General features: G+C 49.5%; 15 protein-coding genes across 15 annotated transcripts; 8 read left to right on the forward strand and 7 right to left on the reverse strand.

The window, feature by feature from the left end:
- Window positions 1-171: 171 nt before the first annotated feature.
- Window positions 172-1,302, forward strand: HPODL_04289 (Alanine--glyoxylate aminotransferase 1; the record flags this gene model as incomplete). The annotated part of the gene is made up of 1 exon (XM_014079084.1): window positions 172-1,302. One exon carries the CDS (start codon window positions 172-174, stop codon window positions 1,300-1,302), a length of 1,131 nt encoding a protein of 376 aa, XP_013934559.1.
- A 35-nt stretch (window positions 1,303-1,337) lies between these two features.
- HPODL_04290 (Serine hydroxymethyltransferase, cytosolic) lies at window positions 1,338-2,747 on the reverse strand (the record flags this gene model as incomplete). Its single annotated transcript, XM_014079085.1, has 1 exon — window positions 1,338-2,747. One exon carries the CDS (start codon window positions 2,745-2,747, stop codon window positions 1,338-1,340), a length of 1,410 nt encoding a protein of 469 aa, XP_013934560.1.
- Window positions 2,748-2,926: 179 nt separating this feature from the next.
- Window positions 2,927-3,408, reverse strand: HPODL_04291 (40S ribosomal protein S16; the record flags this gene model as incomplete). The annotated part of the gene is made up of 2 exons (XM_014079086.1): window positions 2,927-3,334; window positions 3,379-3,408. The coding sequence occupies 2 exons, from the start codon at window positions 3,406-3,408 to the stop codon at window positions 2,927-2,929; spliced, it is 438 nt and encodes a 145-aa protein (XP_013934561.1).
- A 197-nt stretch (window positions 3,409-3,605) lies between these two features.
- On the forward strand, window positions 3,606-4,199 carry HPODL_04292 (60S ribosomal protein L13; the record flags this gene model as incomplete). Its single annotated transcript, XM_014079087.1, has 1 exon — window positions 3,606-4,199. One exon carries the CDS (start codon window positions 3,606-3,608, stop codon window positions 4,197-4,199), a length of 594 nt encoding a protein of 197 aa, XP_013934562.1.
- A 104-nt stretch (window positions 4,200-4,303) lies between these two features.
- Window positions 4,304-4,630, reverse strand: HPODL_04293 (60S acidic ribosomal protein P1-alpha; the record flags this gene model as incomplete). Its single annotated transcript, XM_014079088.1, has 1 exon — window positions 4,304-4,630. One exon carries the CDS (start codon window positions 4,628-4,630, stop codon window positions 4,304-4,306), a length of 327 nt encoding a protein of 108 aa, XP_013934563.1.
- A 158-nt stretch (window positions 4,631-4,788) lies between these two features.
- On the reverse strand, window positions 4,789-6,483 carry HPODL_04294 (putative secreted protein; the record flags this gene model as incomplete). Its single annotated transcript, XM_014079089.1, has 1 exon — window positions 4,789-6,483. One exon carries the CDS (start codon window positions 6,481-6,483, stop codon window positions 4,789-4,791), a length of 1,695 nt encoding a protein of 564 aa, XP_013934564.1.
- A 114-nt stretch (window positions 6,484-6,597) lies between these two features.
- Window positions 6,598-8,847, reverse strand: HPODL_04295 (betaine lipid synthase; the record flags this gene model as incomplete). The annotated part of the gene is made up of 1 exon (XM_014079090.1): window positions 6,598-8,847. The coding sequence occupies one exon, from the start codon at window positions 8,845-8,847 to the stop codon at window positions 6,598-6,600; it is 2,250 nt and encodes a 749-aa protein (XP_013934565.1).
- Window positions 8,848-9,271: 424 nt separating this feature from the next.
- HPODL_04296 (uncharacterized protein) lies at window positions 9,272-10,159 on the forward strand (the record flags this gene model as incomplete). The annotated part of the gene is made up of 1 exon (XM_014079091.1): window positions 9,272-10,159. The coding sequence occupies one exon, from the start codon at window positions 9,272-9,274 to the stop codon at window positions 10,157-10,159; it is 888 nt and encodes a 295-aa protein (XP_013934566.1).
- A 20-nt stretch (window positions 10,160-10,179) lies between these two features.
- HPODL_04297 (uncharacterized protein) lies at window positions 10,180-11,505 on the forward strand (the record flags this gene model as incomplete). The annotated part of the gene is made up of 1 exon (XM_014079092.1): window positions 10,180-11,505. One exon carries the CDS (start codon window positions 10,180-10,182, stop codon window positions 11,503-11,505), a length of 1,326 nt encoding a protein of 441 aa, XP_013934567.1.
- A 45-nt stretch (window positions 11,506-11,550) lies between these two features.
- HPODL_04298 (uncharacterized protein) lies at window positions 11,551-12,801 on the forward strand (the record flags this gene model as incomplete). Its single annotated transcript, XM_014079093.1, has 1 exon — window positions 11,551-12,801. One exon carries the CDS (start codon window positions 11,551-11,553, stop codon window positions 12,799-12,801), a length of 1,251 nt encoding a protein of 416 aa, XP_013934568.1.
- A 106-nt stretch (window positions 12,802-12,907) lies between these two features.
- HPODL_04299 (uncharacterized protein) lies at window positions 12,908-14,599 on the forward strand (the record flags this gene model as incomplete). The annotated part of the gene is made up of 1 exon (XM_014079094.1): window positions 12,908-14,599. One exon carries the CDS (start codon window positions 12,908-12,910, stop codon window positions 14,597-14,599), a length of 1,692 nt encoding a protein of 563 aa, XP_013934569.1.
- Window positions 14,600-15,180: 581 nt separating this feature from the next.
- On the forward strand, window positions 15,181-15,879 carry HPODL_04300 (uncharacterized protein; the record flags this gene model as incomplete). Its single annotated transcript, XM_014079095.1, has 1 exon — window positions 15,181-15,879. The coding sequence occupies one exon, from the start codon at window positions 15,181-15,183 to the stop codon at window positions 15,877-15,879; it is 699 nt and encodes a 232-aa protein (XP_013934570.1).
- A 16-nt stretch (window positions 15,880-15,895) lies between these two features.
- On the reverse strand, window positions 15,896-16,747 carry HPODL_04301 (Mitochondrial ribosomal protein of the large subunit; the record flags this gene model as incomplete). The annotated part of the gene is made up of 1 exon (XM_014079096.1): window positions 15,896-16,747. The coding sequence occupies one exon, from the start codon at window positions 16,745-16,747 to the stop codon at window positions 15,896-15,898; it is 852 nt and encodes a 283-aa protein (XP_013934571.1).
- Window positions 16,748-16,837: 90 nt separating this feature from the next.
- Window positions 16,838-17,296, forward strand: HPODL_04302 (uncharacterized protein; the record flags this gene model as incomplete). Its single annotated transcript, XM_014079097.1, has 1 exon — window positions 16,838-17,296. The coding sequence occupies one exon, from the start codon at window positions 16,838-16,840 to the stop codon at window positions 17,294-17,296; it is 459 nt and encodes a 152-aa protein (XP_013934572.1).
- Window positions 17,297-17,327: 31 nt separating this feature from the next.
- HPODL_04303 (uncharacterized protein) lies at window positions 17,328-19,058 on the reverse strand (the record flags this gene model as incomplete). The annotated part of the gene is made up of 1 exon (XM_014079098.1): window positions 17,328-19,058. One exon carries the CDS (start codon window positions 19,056-19,058, stop codon window positions 17,328-17,330), a length of 1,731 nt encoding a protein of 576 aa, XP_013934573.1.
- Window positions 19,059-19,215: the final 157 nt, after the last annotated feature.

Here is a 19,215-nt window from a genome sequence, read left to right on the forward strand (position 1 = left end):
TGATCATCTCTGTCTCCAGTTCTATGTCACACTCTGGTCGCGGTCCGTGGCCTTCACGCTAAAATTGTTTGGCTAGGTTTTTTTTGCGTGGCCTCTTGTCGACTCGACGATCGACCGCACCAAAGCTTATTTAAATCAAACCCGGGGTAAAAATTCTCTCCACCTTTTATCATGTCCCGCAAGCTTACTTTCATCCCTGGCCCTGTTGAGTTCAGCGATGCCGTCTTGAATGCCATGTCTACTCCGTCTCAGTCGCACAGCTCGCCTGAGTTCACTCAGGTGTTCCAGGAGGCGCTCAAGAACACTAGAAAGGTGTTCAAGTCCACCGACCCCGAGACCCAGCCTTTTGTTCTGTCGGGATCGGGCACGCTTGGCTGGGAGCTTGTTGGTGCCAATCTGGTCTCGCGTTCAGAGGCGGTGCTTGTGGTGTCCACAGGCTTCTTTTCAGAGCATTTTGCTGAGGCGCTGCAAGTTTACACTGACAATGTCGATATCGTCGGTGCCGAGGTGTTTGGCGACGCGGTTAAATTGCCGGCTATAGAGGCTAAGCTGAAAGCCAAGTCTTACGGCGTGATCACTGTCACCCAGACAGATACCTCTTCGGGGGTCCTTTCGAATGTCAAGGAGATTGCTGCCCTGGTCAAGAAGGTGTCACCAAATACCCTGATTGTGGTGGACGCCGTTTGCGCCACAGCATGTGAGGAGTTGGAATTTGACGCTTGGGGGATCGACTTTGTTCTGACTGGCTCGCAGAAGGCATTGGGCTGTCCATCCGGTCTGTCCATCTCGTACGCATCTAAGCGTGCCCTGGACAAAGCCTTGGCCCACAAGCCGGTTTCGTACTATGCGTCAATTCCACGGTGGCTGCCCGTCATGCGCGCCTTTGAGAACGGCAGCCCTGCTTATTTTGCCACCCCGGCCGTTCAACTGGTCCATGCCTACAACGTTGCTCTGAAGGAGGTTTTGTCTCCATCGCTGGAAGAAAGAATCAAAGCCCATGCCGAGGCTTCTAACAAATTCAAGAACAACCTGGAGAGCCTAGGTGTGAAACTGGTGACCGTTTCGCGCGACGTGGCCGCTCACGGGCTCACCACTGCTTATTATCCAGACGGTGTCGACGGGCCTACCTTCCTGAGCAAAGTTAGAGACAACGGCTTCACTCTGGCTACCGGAATCTATAAAGATTACAAAGACAAGTATTTCAGAGTGGGTCACATGGGTGTCAGTGCTGTTGGCGAACGGAAACAGGAATTAGACCAGTGTTTTGAAGCCATTGCTAAGGCACTTAGAGAGTCCAAATAGAAATATGTATATTTATTTTTATTTTTCTATTATTATTAAACAGACAATGGGAACTGGCCAGCCCAATCAGATATCTCCTGCTTCAAAGCGGAGATCTCTTCAGAGCCTTGGCCGATCTTGGCCTTGAAGTCTTTCAGCTTGTTCGCCTCAATAGGAAGACTGCTTTGCACGTTTTTGGCAATCTTGATGGCTCTGTCGATATATCCAACGATCTTGACAAAGTCTTCCTCAGAAAGACCTCTGCTGGTCATGGCTGGAGCACCGATTCTGACACCACCTGGAACCAAGGCAGACTTGTCGCCTGGGATGGAGTTCTTGTTCAAGGCGATGTTGATCTGTTCGCAAACAGACTCGATTCTGGCTCCGTCAATGCCCTTATCTCTCAGGTTGACCAGAACCATGTGCGAGTCCGTTCCGTCAGAAACAAGCTTGTAGCCGAGTCTTTTGAACTCGGTCTCCAAAGTCTTGGCATTCTTCAGAACCTGCAACTGGTACTCCTTGTACTCTGGGGTGGCAGCCTGCTTCAAAGCAGTAGCCAAAGCAGAGATGGTGTGGTTGTGAGGACCACCCTGGTGGCCAGGGAAGACTGAGAAGTTGATAGGATTCTCCAGGTCGTAGTAAATCTCCTTTCCAGTTTTAGGATTGACGGATCTCACACCTTTTCTGAAGAAGATCATGGCACCTCTAGGTCCTCTCAGAGACTTGTGGGTGGTGGTGGTCACAATGTCGGCGTACTCAAAAGGCGATGGAATCACACCAGCAGCAATAAGACCAGAAATATGTGCCATGTCGACAACCAGGTAGGCTCCAACCTTGTCAGCGATCTCTCTCATTCTCTTGTAGTCAATCAGCCTGCAGTAGGCAGAAGTTCCTGCAACCAGAACTTTTGGTCTGTACAAAACAGCGGTCTTCTCCAGCATGTCGTAGTCGATGATTCCGGTGTCCAGGTTGACTCTGTATGGCATGGTCTCAAAGTAGGTGGAAACAGCAGAAATCTTTCTTGTGTCGGTTTGATAGCCGTGCGATAGATGACCTCCATGAGGCAGGTCCAATCCCATCAGTCTCTCATGTGGCTTCATGATAGCCTGGTAGACTTGCAAGTTGGCTGGCGAGCCAGAAAGAGATTGCACGTTAACACCCCATTTGTCTGCATCCAGGTTGAAAGCCTTCAGAGCTCTGGCTTGGCACAAAAGTTCCATTCTGTCAATGTGCTCATTTCCTCCGTAATATCTGGCACCTGGGTAACCCTCCGAGTACTTGTTGCTCATTGGAGATCCCAAGGCGTCGAAAACAGCGGTAGAAGTAAAGTTCTCGGAAGCAATCAGGACTATAGAATGTCTCTGTCTCTCGATCTCGTCCTGGATAATAGATGCAACTTCAGGATCGACATCCTTCAAGTGGCCTTCGACCAGTTGTCTGTGGGAGGGGGAAAGAGCGTACGGCATAAGAAGAGGTAAAATAATTAATATGAAAAATAATTAATTAAGGTGACAGGAAAAAAGAAGAGCAGAGGACAAAATTTAAAAAAAAGGTGGGGGTGGAGCAGCCACTTTAGAGCATATCTATAGTTACGATTTCGTCTTCTACAATCACTTGTTTCTTCTTTATTACCACATATATCCAATTAACGGTAGGATTTCTGGAATCTGGCTCTAGCACCACGACCACCGAACTTCTTTGGCTCCATTCTTCTAGCGTCAGCAATCAACAGGGTTCTGTCGTAAGAGGTGAAAACCTTCTTCAGCTCGTTCTTGCTTGACTCGTCGACATATTTGGCTGTGTAGGCAATCAAACCTTTAGCAATGGCCTGTCTAATAGCGTAAACTTGGGAAACGTGACCACCACCGGTGACCTTGATTCTGATGTCCAAGCCAGCGAACTTGTCAAGACCGACAATAAGCAGAGGCTCGTAAACTTTGTGTCTGAGGATTTCTGGTTCCACAAGGGTGATTGGAACACCGTTGACCTTGATCAAGCCCTTTCCAGACTTGACGTGGGCCACAGCAGTTGCGTTCTTCTTCTTACCAAAGGTCTAGAATGTTAGCAAGCTCACAGATGGCGTGTTATTTAACTTACCTGAACGGACTTGGTAGGCTGGGTAGACATGGTGATAATGTTGAATGAATAACTAATTATTTCGCTAACTTTTGTGTGTGAAAAATTTTAGGCACCCTTACACGGGGTTTGCGTTTTGGATGTTGTGACTGCTTTTTTTCCATCCAGGTCGTTCGTGCAGGTGCGAATTTTTGAGAGATTTGAAAATTTTCCTGTGAAGCAAAAAATAATCTTAAGGTTAATCACAAATGGCTATCGCAAAGAACCTCCCAATCCTTAAGAACCACTTCAGAAAGCACTGGCAGGAGAGAGTCAGAGTCCACTTGGACCAAGCCGGCAAGAAGGTGTCAAGAAGACAAGCCAGAGCTGCCAAGGCTGCCAAATTGGCCCCAAAGCCAATCGACTCTCTTAGACCAGCTGTGAGATGCCCAACCATCAGATACAACAGAAAAGTCAGAGCCGGAAAAGGATTTTCTCTTGCTGAGTTGAAGGCCGTTGGATTGACTCCTAAATACGCCAGAACCATCGGAATTTCCGTTGACCACAGAAGAGTGAACAGATCCACCGAGATTTTCGAGACCAACGTCGCCAGACTTCAGAAATACAAGGACTCCTTGATCATCTTCGACAAGAACACCAAGCCTTCTGGTGAGCAAGTTTCCATCGGTGCTACCTTCCCTGTTGAGCAACCAGCTGCTGATACCGAGCCAAGAGCTGTTGTTGTGCCTGAGCAGACCGCATTCAGAACTTTGAGACTGGCTAGATCCGAGAAGAAATACAAGGGTATCAAAGAGAAGAGAGCCAAGGACAAGGCCGAGGCTGAGGCTGAGAAGAAGAAATAGGTTAATTGAAGAAGTATCGTATTATATTGTAATTCGCGTAAACTACCAGATTTTCCATACAATTTTTACTCTCTGTTCAACACTAGTCAGTTTATTATCTATACTTAGTCAAACAAACCGAATCCCATGTCGTCGTCTTCCTCCTCCTCAGCAGCAGAGGCCTCCTTCTCCTCCTCAGCAGCAGCGTCAGCGGCACCACCAGCAGCGGCACCTGGAGCAGCAGCAGCAGCAGGAGCGGCGCTGATGTTGAAGTTGGTCAAGAGAGACTTCAAGTCCTGGCCATCCAAAGCCTTAGCGTAGATGGAAGCCCAGATGTTGTCGATCTCGATGTTGGCACCAGAGGTCAATTTCAAAAGGTTTTCAGGGTTGATTTCGACATCCGAGTCAGCAAGGATGATGGCAGCGTATGAAAGGGCAGATTCGGTGGACATCTTGGTTGGAATAATCGATTTAAGCACTGAGGGCAGACTATTTCCTTGGTGAAAAAAAATGCAAATATTTTTCCTATAATATACCGGGTCACGTGATCGACATTTTAACCCTCGTGCCCTAATCTATTTTATTTTGGTAGCTGCTATATAGATGGATATCACAGAAGGGCAAGCACGAGCGGTAGTAGGCCGAGAACACTTGATCTCAAGCCGCTTCCGGCATCGCTTGCCACAGACACCGTCACAGATGTAGATCTGTGTGCTGTCGTTGTCCGGGTCTCCAGCAAGGACTGTAAGGTACTGGAAGTAGCAGCTGCATCCGTGGAATTTGCCGGCTGCGAGCTCAGGGCAGTGCACGTGTTTTCATGGGTGAGAGCCGGCAGCTTCACGTGGAACACGAGAGCTTGATTGTCTAGATTGGCCCCGGATGAGTCAGAATACGGAAACGTTCCAAAGTTCATGAAACCGTTCTGCGTGATAAAATCGTCGTCGGAAACTGTTAGTAGGAAATATTCGTCCGTAGTGCACTCCACTGGAATGAGGGTGATTCCTTCCCACTTCTCGTTCAGCAGCATGGGGTCGTCCTTGCCGCCGTTGTGCAGTCCAAACTTGCTCAGTTCAGTCTGATTGTTGTAATCAAGGAATGAATAGTAGGTAGCAGTTGTGATTCCATCTTCCAGCTTGCCTTTCTTTGACGCGACCTTTTCACCCATCTGGTCGTACCTGCCGGCAATATTGGTTGCGTTGGCAATGGAGTACAGGTCAGCATGTCTGTAGATTGACGTGGTGTTGTCCTGTGCTCTTCCTCGTCCGCTATCTCTAGCCAGAACCATAAATAGTTCGTCGCTTAGGTAAACGAGCTCGGACTGCGCAGCAACGCGAGGATTCTTTGCGGCTTCTTTTTCAGGGTCCTCGTAGGTGGGCAGTCGGAGCACGTACTCCGCCTCCAGCAGTGGGGACGAGCCAGAAACGTTGTACTTGACCATGCGCACATACGCGTTCGTGTACTTCTCGGAGCCACCCTCTTGGATCGCAGCAGACTGGAGCAAGGCGTACACGTGCTTTCCGTCAGGTGACAAGGCAGCCCCTTCGAACCCCTGATTATTGGCACGGCCGGAGTCTGGGTCACCAAGGTCGTAATTCTCGTACAGCGGGGGCGAGTTGGCGCTGAAGGACACTGATCCGTTTCTGAAGGGAACTATGGCATCTGGCGGGAGGGTGTAGTCGACCAGAGTGCCGTTGGAGTCGAATTTGAAAATACCAGGGCCATACTCATCGGTGATCCAGAACCCATTGGAAATATCGTTCTTGACAATTCTCAGAGCCTCAGGGTCCAGACAGACCCGCGTAGTGGTGGAGCTAGTATTTAATCCTCCACCGAAACCGTCGCCAACAAATTGAGTAGCCGGTAGCGTGTGGCCGTTCTGGTACAAGGTGGTATTGCAGTCGAGTCCCGTCATGAGTTGGCCATCGAAGTCTTTGAGCAGGATGGTATCCTGGTAGTCCCAGACCAGATTGGCCGAGTAGGAGTTATTTTTCGGGGTGAACGTGACCCCGTACTTGTGGATTCTAGGAGCATAGTTAAGCGTGCCTTTGGTGTTCCAGCCCCTGTCCGGCAGATTGTACGTCACAAAGCTGTACACGCCATTGGAGACCGACAACGATGGCTTGTGCAATGAAATAGAGGACCCAAACGAGATGGTGTCCTTGTATTTGTCAACAGCATCGCCGGGGACAAAACCGTAGCCAGACAGACCATAGTTGATGTACTCGTCATTGTCGATGAAAACAGAGTTGGCAGCAAAGCTGGCGGAGATAAGCGAGAGGCACGCAGCAAAAAAGGGTAACTTCATTAGTTACCGGACTTGGCAAGCCTCTGATATTTATGCTACTCGTGGCTCAATTTTCGGTAGCCAAAATCGGACTCACCACGTGCAATAATTTTAAGCTCCTGCGTCTATTTATTTTCAGATCCTGATCGTGCTCATGTGTCGCCTGGCTGGCTTAACGCACAGCCACGTGGACGCGTACATGTTGATTCTGTCGATGCTTTTTCCCGACTCGCGTACGGCAGCAGCTTCGCAGATGTAGCCCCTGTTCTCGAAGTTCTTTATGTACCATGGCTGCGTGGAAGCAGAGCGGAGCAGGACACGGCCGCCGGGCGCCAGAGCCTCATCCAGCGCGGCAATTTCCTCCTCCGCATCTTTTCCGTCCGGGTCGAACCAGTCCATGTGATCCATGATTACAGCTACTGTCAGAGACTTTTTTGTCAACCTAGCAAAGACGTCGTTCAAGTAGTCTGTGTGAAGACGGATATTGTCCAATGGTGAGCCTTTGGCAGAAAACGTTTTGTAGGCAGACTTTGTAAGGTAGTCTGGACAGTTCTGTTCCGAGTATCTTCCCTTGAGAGCCAGGTAGTAGAAATAGTTGTCGCTGGCGATGAGCGAGCGGGAAACCACAGGGTCCAGCGTATCGATCACGTATTTCACCACAGATGGGCCCATCATGGCGGCCTGATTGGCCGGCACGCCAAGCGCTTTCCAGAGAAAAAGTGGATTTCCTATCAGCAGCTTCGAGACAATTGGGTTGAACAGCGTAGGCTTGATATTTTCGTCCCAAATGCGTTTTTGTTCCTCAATAGTTTGGGCCGCACACAGATCGTCTACGTCGGAGGTTACACCGCAGATCTTGAACACATAGCGGGCCATTCGCAGGGCCCATTTCGAGAACCCTGTGTCGTACAGGCCGCGGCCGTTAACGTCAAACGTCTTTTCACCGTTCGCGTACCAGTACTGGAATGCATTGGAAGACATATGGGGAGCCAGTTTGGTAACTAGTAGCTCGCAGAACCCCTCGATCTTGCCCAGTCCAAACATCTTCCAAATTTCCTTCCTTTTTAGAGACTTGAAAGCTGCAAGCTTCAGCTCCATCAGATGGCCCTGGCAGGGGTTGAGATCAACTCCGTGAATCCGCCGAGGCGGGTCTGGCAGAGAAGCGTACGCCAGGATATTATCGCCGGCGGAAGTGATGGCCAGGACGGTGTCTTTGGACGAGAGCTTGAGGATCCTGACATCCTCTCTTGGGTCCTCCCATGTAAACGCATAAATGTACTGGTCGCTGAATTGGGCATACCCTGGTTTTAGCTCATCGTAGTAGACGCGGTAGGCATTGTTCTGGTAGTAGATGGAGGGATAAGGTAGTTTTTTGGCCTGCAATTCAAGAGCTGCCTCGTGGCCCTTACTTCTAGCAATTTCGACGGACTCATCCTGGGGAGCCAGATACGGAGACTCAGTGGCTAGTGCATTGATCCTGTGAAGCAGAGCTGGCGAGCGGTCCTTGTCGCAGCCAAGCCAAATGTAATATGGAATATTGCCCAGCTTTTTGTTGTATAGGTTGAGCGACTTGAGTGTCCCAAATTTGTACTCCAGATAGTCTCTTCTGGCCGGATCCAAAAATACCCTATCGGCCTCAAACCACGTGCGCCAGAATGTGCGGAAAATCCACGGGCTGTGTCTGTTTGTCATTCCTCCAAGGGTGTTAACCTTGGCTACCGAGGTGGCAATTGTTTGGACCCCAAAATCCACACAGCACACAACTCCGTTTTTGTGCAGCATGGAAACAACATGGTCCACAGCACAGTGGAAAGTTGGAATCATCGACAACGAGTAGGAAAACGTGATTAAATCAGCAGGCAGCTTGGCAACAGAGAAGTTGCACGCGTCGGCAAGCACGCAGTAAACGTTTTTCCAGCCTTTAGCCTCGAAACGCTGTTGTGCAACTTCGAGCAAAGATGGTGATAGGTCAACCACGTAGATTGCTTTAAAATGTTTGTTCAACGGCAGAATGCAATCCATGTGCTCCACATTGTAGCCAGTGCCACCACCTACGTCAATCCACACGAGATCAGAAGTTCTTGAAAGATGGCTCGCCGCCAGCTTGAGGGAAGTTTCTCTGCCCTGCAGAAGCCTCGACCTGGTCATGTCGTAGATCTTGGCCTGGGCCTGGTAGAATGACTCGAGAGCCTGCTGTTGGGCACCAGTGTTCTTGGCGGTTTTTGACGAAGGGGTGAACGGCTTGACGAAACAGAGGTAACAGAACTGGAGCACAACTCTGAACCTTTTGCTGTAAGCAAAAAGCAGTGCACTCGTAAGAGTTGCACCTAAAAAAGCATAAGTAACATAGAGGACCATGTCCTCAATATTGTAAATATCTATCATTGGCGAGTGAAATAGGAGAGCAGTCTTCATTTAAGTAGTTCCCTGTCCAACCCAACAAATACCACGAGGAGACCTAGCAACGGCACGTGAAAGCTGTCCTGTTTGGGTGCATAGAGCTGATTGGGAGCAGAGGATCTTTGCTGACGTAAGGAAGAGGAATTGGGGTGGAACGTGGGGGCAAATCGATAATTGATTGTTGGGTTGCAGCAAAGCAAATTAGCGCGGCTGTTGTTTTTCACAAAAAGCTGAAGGCAACCCCACAAAGCATGCAAACTCAGTCTGATACTTCTTGCAAGCCCGCTCGAGAGTTTTATCCTAAGATCGGGGAAAATGCGCCGGATGTCGGAGTTAGGTGTCTGGTGTGGTTTCAGGTGTCGGCTATATACTGAATCTTCATCGTTGATAAAATATTCTCCGACTCAATATGTCGTCGCAAGCTGCTGAGAAAACCACCAGAAACTTGCCAAAGCCTAAAGCTGCGTACCTTCCTACCAGCAAGGACTCTCCGCTGTATGCCAACAGAGAGCTGTACAATGCGATTGCCGCCACTCACGAGGCTGGCAAACGCGAGCTCATTGAAAAGGTCACTGTCCCTGTTCGCTCGGGCCGTGCTTGGAAAGTTCCCAAAGGACACGTTTGCCGGATCATCGCCTTGGAGGGTCCGCAAGTGGGGGACCTCAACATTTGGAATGCCAACAATCCAAGAGAGAGACTTTGGGCTTCTCGTACCAGACAGTTACACTCTGCGCACGTTTCAGTGTACGACCGTCTGTGGTCCAATCTGCCATATTTGAGACCGCTTTGCACCATCACAGGTGACTCCATTGCGTATGGTCAAGACGAGTGGGGTGGAAGATGCCACGATCTCCTTGGCACCCGCTGCGACCCTTACGTCGATAAGCTATTATCCGGGGAAGATAACGATTTCCACTGCCATTCCAATTTAACACGTGCGGTTCTGCCATACGGGTTGACGGAGTTCGATGTCCATGACGTGCTGAACGTGTTCCAGCTCACTGGGCTGAACGAGCACGACCAGTACTTTATGGAGACCTGTCCTGCGAAGAAAGGTGATTATTTTGAATTTTTCGCAGAGACAGATCTGCTATGTGCTCTGTCGACCTGTCCCGGCGGCGACCTCTCGCAGTGGGACTGGGGTGAGTCTGAGGACGGCGCGGGCGTGGACATGACTGAGTGTTGCAGACCGCTCGGTGTTGAGGTTTATAAACTTACTGATGACTCAGTTTTGCAAAACTGGGCCGAGCCGCAGCCTGTGAAATACAACGGTTTGCATGGTCTGAAAATGCCTTAAATAAATTATTTTTATTCTCCATGTCTCGGCCAATCTCGTATTTAGAAGATCTGTATCGTCTTCGTAACGAGATCGGCTGCTACTCGTGCTGCCAGGTTGCGGGTGTATACTCAGTAGACCTCTCGCGAGAGCTCCTGTGGAGCGCACTGCGCAAACTTGTGCTGCGGTATTCACAGCTGTCGCTGCAATTGTTCGCGAACGAAGGCCGTCAGGAGATCCGGCCGCTGGACGGCTACACAATGGACGAGGTGCTCGAGGTCCACGATGATTGCAACATGCTGGACCTCATCTCGGAGCTCAACAAACGCCATTTCAGCCTCAACGTCCAGTCTCCGTTGTGGGGGCTCGTTCTCGTAGGCAAAAATCGGTTAGTTTTTTACTACGAGCACCTGCTGCTCGATGGAACTTCGGGCAAAAACTTCCACATGCTGCTTCGAGATGCACTGGCCGAGTCACTGGCCCAAAAGGACGTCGTCGACGCTGCCACGCCGCTATTTGATCGTTCCCGCGATATTCTTCCTGCTACCAACCCCGAACAGATGGCTTTTATTAATTACCGGCCATCTGTGGCGTTTGCTGTGCGTGTGGTGTTTGACGAGTTCGCACCCAGGTGGCTCAAGAGGTTGCTGCAGCCATTTTCAAAGTTCCCATTGGTTATGGACCTGTTTGAACGAACGGACCTGGCGCGCGAGCCAGGCGTGGCAAACGACGTGTTCGAACTCGTGCAGCTGTCGCAGGATCAGGTGGTGCAGCTTGTTGCTCTGGCTCGCAGTCACGGTGTGAAACTCACCGCGATGCTCACCATGCTGATGCATGTGTCATTGCTACCAATCGTGGGAAACAAGTACACAGACACCTCAATCCCGGTGGATTTGCGGCGATTTATGTTTGCAAAGCCAGGCCCGCCCGAGCTCGGCCTATTCATGGCGGAGGTCAACGTCAAGCTGTTTCCTGCAGCACAGTACGGCTTGGCTGCGGACGAGTGTAACTGGCCCCTGGCTGTGGCGGTGCAAGATCAGCTCAGCCAGGGTCTTTCTTCTAGCATGAAACCCATCGGGCTGCTCAAATACTTTAGTCCTCGTGATTATCTGGAGTCCAAGCTGAAGTCCCCGCGCACGACCACGATGGAAATCTCCAACCTTGGCACTGTCGCCAGCACTTCGCCTGTCAAGCTGTTGCGCCTCACCTTTGCACAGCCGTTGGGGCTAACAGGCCCATATTTCGGTATCAACGTCATCGGCGCAGAGAATGGCATCGACATCGTGCTCGTCACGTCGCCAGAAATGGCGGCCGAGCTGGCACAAACAAAAGCTGCGTTTCTGCGCCTGCTGGATAAAATACTCTAATTTTACATAATATTCTGGCTGTGCCCAATATATTTCTACCCCACTATGTTTAGATCGCGTCCCAGACTGCTTTTCGCGGCCATCAAGCCCAGACGACCGATGTCGTATTGGAATGTGGGGGCCAACATCAAGCATTTCCGTCACGCGATGAGAAACTCGGACTCTCCATCGCTCGCCGTGCGTCTGCTGTATCTGGGCGGAATCGCAGCAGGCCTCAACCTGGCCTTTAATTCAATGCTCTTTGTGCTGACCAACCTGTACATGAACGAGCTGGAAACAATCTCATGGGGCTTTGGTTTTAGGGCTAACAGCGAGTTCAAAAACGGCCTTGCCAACGAGATGATTGTTAACGATCCGAAAAAGGCCAACCAGCACTACTCTAACGCTCTGAAGCTCATCAGTAAGGCCAATGGATTAGAGGAAGACGAGCTGCTTGGATATCAACAGCTCGACAGGCATTTACAACAAAAAGACATTTCATATATCTCGAGCTACAGCGATCTTGTGCTACGCTATGCGTTGACGCTTGGCTCCAAGAGCCGAGACCGAGCAGTGGAATGCATCATGTACGCGCTCAAATTACAGGATAGATATGGAGAAAAAGCACAAACAGAAGTGGGGGCTTACTCGCTCCGAAATTTGGGTCTTCGCTACCTTGCAGACGTCGAGAAAGAGGACAAGCGTGTGGATACGGCAGTAAATATGCTCACGGAGGCCATTCAAGTGATGCAGAATCATGAATTTTCTCATTCGTTAGGGCCCGACGAAATTCCACCGACAGAAACTTGCTCGTCGCAACTAGTTTCCTCAATTGTTGAACTGTGCGTTCTGTACGCTTCGACGCGTGAGCCAACCTACGTGAACAAATCATTCAAGCTGCTTGTATCGCTGCTGACAAATCTCGAGAACGAGTCGCGTGCGCTCGCAAAGAGCTCGCAGCCAGATGCTAAAAATATCAAGTCAGATAAGATCCCACTTGTCAAGCTGCAACTCAGTGAAATACTATGGTACAAAGGACAACATGGGCCTGCACTGGAGTTTGCGAAAGAGTCAGCGTTTGAGGCAGATTTGTTCTCCCGAGACAATGCAAACAGCGCAAAAATCGCCAAAGTCGGCTACCAAAATCTTGCTACCATGTACTCTGAGCTAGGAGACAATGAGGCGGCCGAGCTGTGCATGCTGAAAGCCAACCGCATTGAGATTCCTGTCTCTGCGTTCGCTGCACCTTCGCGAACCGTCAGAAACACTGTTTTGCGGCATTATCTTGGGCCCTGGAGCGTTGCATTTTTCGCTTAAATAATTTGCTCAGGCTGTGCTTATTCTATTATCATTTATTTGGGTAAAACGAGCAAATTACGTCCTGAGTATATATAATGAACCTTCCCGCTCTTTCCTCTGTCTAATGTTGGTCGCCAGAGATTTGGAAGTGTTAGATGGTGTGCACTGCATTGCCGATATGGACACTGAGTATTACACGATGCTTATGAATATGTCCCAGGCAGCTATTCCTTGGGCACATTTGGCAGTGTATGGCAAGTACGTCACGTATCTGCTCGTTGGAATCGTGTTTGCCGGTACCATAAAACACTATGTCTTTTCTAACTACGACGTGGATCGTGTGAGAGGTGGACCCGCACGGATCATGGAAAAACTGACTGCCTACAGTCGATTTATTGTTTATCGTCGGTTACCCTCCGAGATCTGCCACCTTCTCGGTCTGCCGTCCTCTGTGGGCAGTCTTTTGCTGATAGGACTTGTCGCCCTCTACAGCTTGCTCTGGTGCTTTGTTCCGCACCCTTACTATCGCGCCTGTATGGGATTCGGCTCGCCGCCGCTGGCTATTCGATCTGGTATGATGTCGACGGCTTTTGTCCCGTTCATATTTATAATGTCAGGAAAAACCAACATCATTGGCTTCTTGACAGGCATTTCGCACGAAAAGCTCAACAAATACCATCAGACAGCGTCCATTTTGTGCTTGTTCTTTGGATGGGTCCACGCCATTCCTTTCTACATACAAAACTCTAAGGAAGGCGGAACGGCCAGAGTACGTCAGGAAATGGATAGGGCACCAATCTATACTTCAGGAATCCCCCCGATCATCTTTTTGACACTGCTTTGGGTGGGTTCGCTCCAAATCGTGCGGCGGTTCTGGTATGAGGCATTCGTGTCGCTGCACTGGGTGCTCGCGGTTGGCTTCTACATCAGCTTGTTCTACCACGTTTATGGCTTGCTCAACGCCGACAAGTACATGATGGCTACCATTGTGATTTGGTGCGCCCAGTTATTATACAGATGGTTTGTCAAGGGCTATTTGAGACCCTCCAGACTCATGAGAACTGCCGCTGCCAGGGCTCGCAGAATCGGTACAACCGACCAGAAATGTATGGAGGTTCTTGTTGAGACCCCTATGAAGTGTGATCCAGGTCAGCATATTTTCCTGAGAACGCTTGATAAGAAAGTTGCAGAACTGCATCCATTCTCGGTAATTCCTTCGTCCAGCGGCTTCAAAATGATTATCCGCGCCTACGACGGGTTCACAAAACACCTTTACGACTCTTTAGAATCGCCACGTGATCTCAATGTGCTGGTGGACGGACCTTACGGCGGTGTTGCGCGAGACGTGCGCAGCTTCTCGAATATATATCTGCTGTGTTCCGGATCCGGTATCGCGTCCTGTCTACCTTTTATCATGGCCTATGCAAAGCTGATCGGCATGCCTGCTGTGCCGTTGCGCACAATCCGGCTGGACTGGACCTTGAGACACGCAGACGACGTGTGCTGGATTGAACAAGAGCTGGATTTCATCAGGGATTGTTATGGGCCTCTGCTGAAGAACGGGGCTTTGGATATTCACATCTACTGCTGTTCTGGTGAGACTGAGAAAATGAACGTATCCGGTTTCGAATACCACAGCTACAAGCCTGTGGTGGCCGACATTGTGAAGTCTTTCCAGCTGGGTAGCACCAACTGTATTATCTGTTCTGGTTCGAAGAGTTTAAAGGACCAGGTCGGAAATGCAGCTGCCAGACTGCAGTCTCAAGTGGGCAATGTCCGCGAGGTGTATCTCCACACCGAAGAATTCAGTTTCTGATTTTTGGAGAACAGACCCTGCTAAACTTGTTTTATAGTTAAATTATCTAGCAATTATATATCTGATCCTTCAATTGGTAGAAAGCTGACTTGATGACGCCACGGCGGAAAAATCACTAAATGTTTTGTATAAATGATTACCAACGACGGAAGAAAGACTTTGGTTCTTACTCCCTTACCACCTTGGGAGCTCTTTCCTCAGATCAGTAGCTTTATGAAATTTGATACAATACGATTGTTTCCATGTAACACTGTGGGCATTGTCTCTATTTGTTGATTATGTGACAAAAAGATTATAGCTCGATGTAGACCCTTATCTAAAATTTTCCACTAGCTCTCTGTAGCGTCATTATATCTATGCCATATAAAATCCTGACGTGACAAATAGGCTTTGCAGGTTGGTGCTCATACTGTTCCTCGCATAGGTGCAGTCCACACTGGCACGTTATTATCTCACAGATAATGTTGCCTGCAAAAAAGGTAAACGGATGATTTTGTCCACGTGACAAAATCCTTGAAATTTTAATTTAAGCTCCACCATTTTTCGATATTCAGCTGACAGATTGAAATACATGAAAATCAATGTCTGCGTTGTATGAGCAGCAGATTGCGATGAAAAACAGGCGGCGCGTGCTTGACCTGGAGGTGGACACCTATGTGAAGCTCAAGAGCAGGCTACTGGGGTATCTTGCTGCTGCACGTGAGAACAGACTGGTTTCTGTGGATTCAGAGGAGCTGAGCAAAGCACAGGCCGAATTGGATCTGGCGCGGTTCAGAACAAATCTGAACCTCATGGTGGACTCGCTTAAGTACAAGAATGCAAGCAAGGACGCCGAGGCGATGGAGGTGTCTATCAACGCCAAGCTGCTCGCGTACATCGACAAAGAAGTGGACGAAAGCAAGCAGCTCACAAAGAAAATCGAAAATGCCAAGGAGCTGCTGAAGAACCGTCGCAAGATCAACTCCGTTGTCCAGCAGTATCTACGTCGCTCGCGCACAATCACATTGACCAGAGAAGAGATCGAGACGCTTTTTGGTGAGGAGATCGACGCGGCGTCGATCGTGAAAAATGGTCGCGAGGTCAGCAATAACGTTTACGAGTTCCAGCTCAGCAGCGCCTCGTTCCAGCAGAGTTTCCAGCAGTTGACGGCCCAAATAGATGCCAAGATTGCCGAGTGCGACAATTTCAGGACGCAGATCGAGGAGAGCAAGCGCAAATGGGAAGCTCTTGCTTCTAAGCTCTCCGAGGTCCTCACACAGATACAGCATATAGAGATATAATTTTAACTATGTACATCTATTCAGCCTCAAGCGACTCCAGCTTTTCCTGCACAAAGCCCTGGACAACCTGGACCTCTTTGGAGGCAGGAATCACAATATCGTTCTCTCTATACTCGTCGATCTTGGCACATGCCTCAGCCACACCTTCTGCGCTCGCGCTCTCTTCAAACAGAGTGTACAGCTCTGCCACGTCTCTGAGGGGCGCCAGGTCTGTGCGGCCGATTTGCTCGGCAAACCTGTCGAACTTGAGCTGGCCGATGTATTTAACACCTTCGACAAATCTGAGATCGACCTTGAAATCTGCGTCCAGAAGCTCTGGAATGCCAAAAATAGCCTGCTGCAGTCTCTCTAGCTTGTCATACCACTCGTCTGTCTCAACATTTTCCGCCGTAAGGTACTTTTCTCTGAACTCTTGCAAATACTGGTCTCCATTGACTTTGAACTCTTTCTGAGCGTTTTTCAGCGCATGGTCGCGTTCCGTCAGCACCTGCTTGATTCTCCACATGGACTTGTGAATTTCCTCGTTCAGCTTCTGGTAATCGCCGCCGACTGGGTTGTCTCCCTGCTGGCGAAAGATGTAGATTTCTCTCTCCAATTTATTGCGCTCTTTCAAGCAGACATGCCACAGACCGTGCAAATCTTCCCATGACTTTCGTCTAAGCTCCTGCACAGACCATGCTCTGCCAGTAAAGGCGACCTCTGACTGGTCTCTGACGAACTTCTTGTCGTGGAAGAACTGCCACAGCGGATGGTCCTCCTTCACAGTGATGTTGTTTATGGTCGGCAGAATAGGTGGTCTCAGCTTAACGGTAGGCGGAATCCGCTTTCTCGCTGCTACTAGCGCAGTCGTATGGAAATGGCGGGACATGGAGAAAGATTAATGTTCGATGATTTCTTCAAATAATTTTTCAGCTAGCTGTGGCGAAGCCGGTGGCTGGTGGTGCACTTTTAATAAATCATGTTCAGACGTTTCTGTCAGTGTGTCCAGGCCACGCGGCAATTGGCGACAAAAATACCCCGAGCGAACAAGCTACCGCCGCGGCCAAAGCTCAATGAGGACGAGATCGCCGAGAAATTCATTAAGGGCGGCTCTGGCAAGGGCGGCCAGAAAATCAACAAGACCAACTCGAAAGTGCAACTAACACACATTCCCACAGGGCTGGTGGTCACATCGCAGGCTACACGGTCGCGCGAACAGAACCGCAAGATTGCGCGCGAGCTGCTGGCGGCCAAAATCGACGAAATGCGCAACGGCGAGAAAAGCAGGGCCGCCATAGTAGCCCTGCGCAAGAAGATGGTGAAAGAGCGTGCCAAAAGGAAGACCAAGGCTAAATATAGAAAGCTTGATACCACATCTGACCACGATGGCCAATGGGACGCGGTCGTCGACCTAGACGAGGACGAACGAAAAGTGTAATTCACAAACTCAAATACATACTAGCGAAAAATCACTGTTTTATCTTGCGCATATTCTCCAGCTGTGTTCTGTAGTCATGTTCTCCGTGGTACAGCTCCAGCAGCGAGTTAAGATGGCTGTCGTTTTTACCCAGCCATTCCAATGCCTTGTTGGACCAGACACCAGGTTTTTGAACAAGCAGTTCTTTACCGTTGGTGTCGAGATAGTTCTTGATACAGTCAAGAACGAGATTGCGTCTCGAGTTGCATCTGTGGAACAGGAAGATGATGTAGTACTCCTTGATTCCAAGGCTGGCCAATTGGGAAAATAGCGTTTTTGTTGTGACGGTGACCTGCGGATCCAGAGTCTTATCGAGCTGCTCTAAAAACGACTCTTTGCGTGGGAGCACGTCGGCAAGATCAATCGGCGGACCCTCGTTCTTCAACGACAGCGCAAAGCGTGGATCCGAGAAGTACGTCGTAGGTTCGTCGACAAACTCCAAAGGCGGCTGCATACCTTCGATCGCAGGGTCGATGTTCGCAGAGCTGCTCCGCTGGTCGCGTTTCGCTCTCTTTGCCGGAGGCCCGTCCTGCTCTTCTTGTCTAAAGTTTTTAAACGCAGTTACCAGATCCTGGTTGGCCTGCTGCGCTGCCATGGCGATCGACTGCTCGATCTGCTCCTGCGGCGTAGGACGCAAAAATTGGTTTTCTGGCCGAGGGGCGGGCACAAACTCCGGCTCGACAAGGTCCGACGCTTCCATTGTCTCCAGATTTGCATCCAAAAACTCATTCCCCTCGGGAATATTGGGGAAATACAGTTTTGGACCAGATGCTCTTTTCAAATGTTTTCTGGCATTCAGCCAGTCCTTATTTGCAGAATTTGCTGGCTGAGGCTCCTTGTCCTGTCTGATCTGCATGATGCAGTACTTGAGGTAGTTGGCAATACCAAAGAGACTCAAAAAGTTCTTGTATCTCTGTCTCCAGGATTCGGAGGTATGTCTGGGATGAGAACTAGCGTAATTGTCAAAAAAGCCGGTAGGAAAATTAATAATCTCAAAGCCCTTTTCGTCTGTCGTCGGTCTCAGCTTCATGTAGATTGTTCTGCACATTTCGAAATCCTCCCACGCAGAAAAGTTGGTGGTTTTCTTCTTGATATCGTAGTCCCGAATATAATTACCGTTGGCGTCTCTCAGCAACTCCTTATTGGGTCCAGCCTTGTAAACATACTCAATGTCGTACTTGAGCGTACGAATCCGCTCTCGCAAGGACGCAGCACTGCGGTTTCGCTCCTTGAAGAAATCTAGCTCGGCGATATCCTTGTAAATTTGGTGGCCCTTGTAGCCCATCCAGGGCCGTTTCCTGATTTCCTCAAACAATACATTATCCTCCTCCTGAGTGAAATATCTCATTGTGGCAGGACTGCTGATATTGGTAAGAGGACTGGGCGCTGAGGGTTCCGCCGGGTTGTGAATCTCGTAATCTGATAGATTCTGGATGCCATGGGTAATCGATTTTTGCACAAATTCGTATCTGTAAACATGGAATCGCTTAAGATCCTCGCTCATCAGAAATTCTTCAGACGAAAGTATCACGGTGTCCTTGCTGACGCCGGCAACCACATGGCCGCCATTATTTTCGATAAGATTGATTAGCTGTTGATTTCTGTCAAGTGGCGGATAAAGGTAGAACTTCATTGGCTTTCCGGTGGCATCAATAAACACGTCGGATTGTGCCGGCCCTGCACCAGGGTACTGGGCGATCTGTTGGTGCAGCATGCTATCCATGGTGCTGCGAGTGTGTTTATCGGCGATCAGGTTTGTGTGAGGAGGGTGTTGGTGTTAAGTGTATTTTTGTAAACAATTAATTTTTATTTTACTGTATTTTTTGGGTTTTTTTTTCCAGCCGGACTAGGTTATGAGCCTGGGACAGCCGAAACTGGAT

This window comes from Ogataea parapolymorpha, chromosome V, assembly GCF_000187245.1.
Source record: "Ogataea parapolymorpha DL-1 chromosome V, whole genome shotgun sequence".
NCBI lineage: Eukaryota > Fungi > Ascomycota > Pichiomycetes > Pichiales > Pichiaceae > Ogataea > Ogataea parapolymorpha.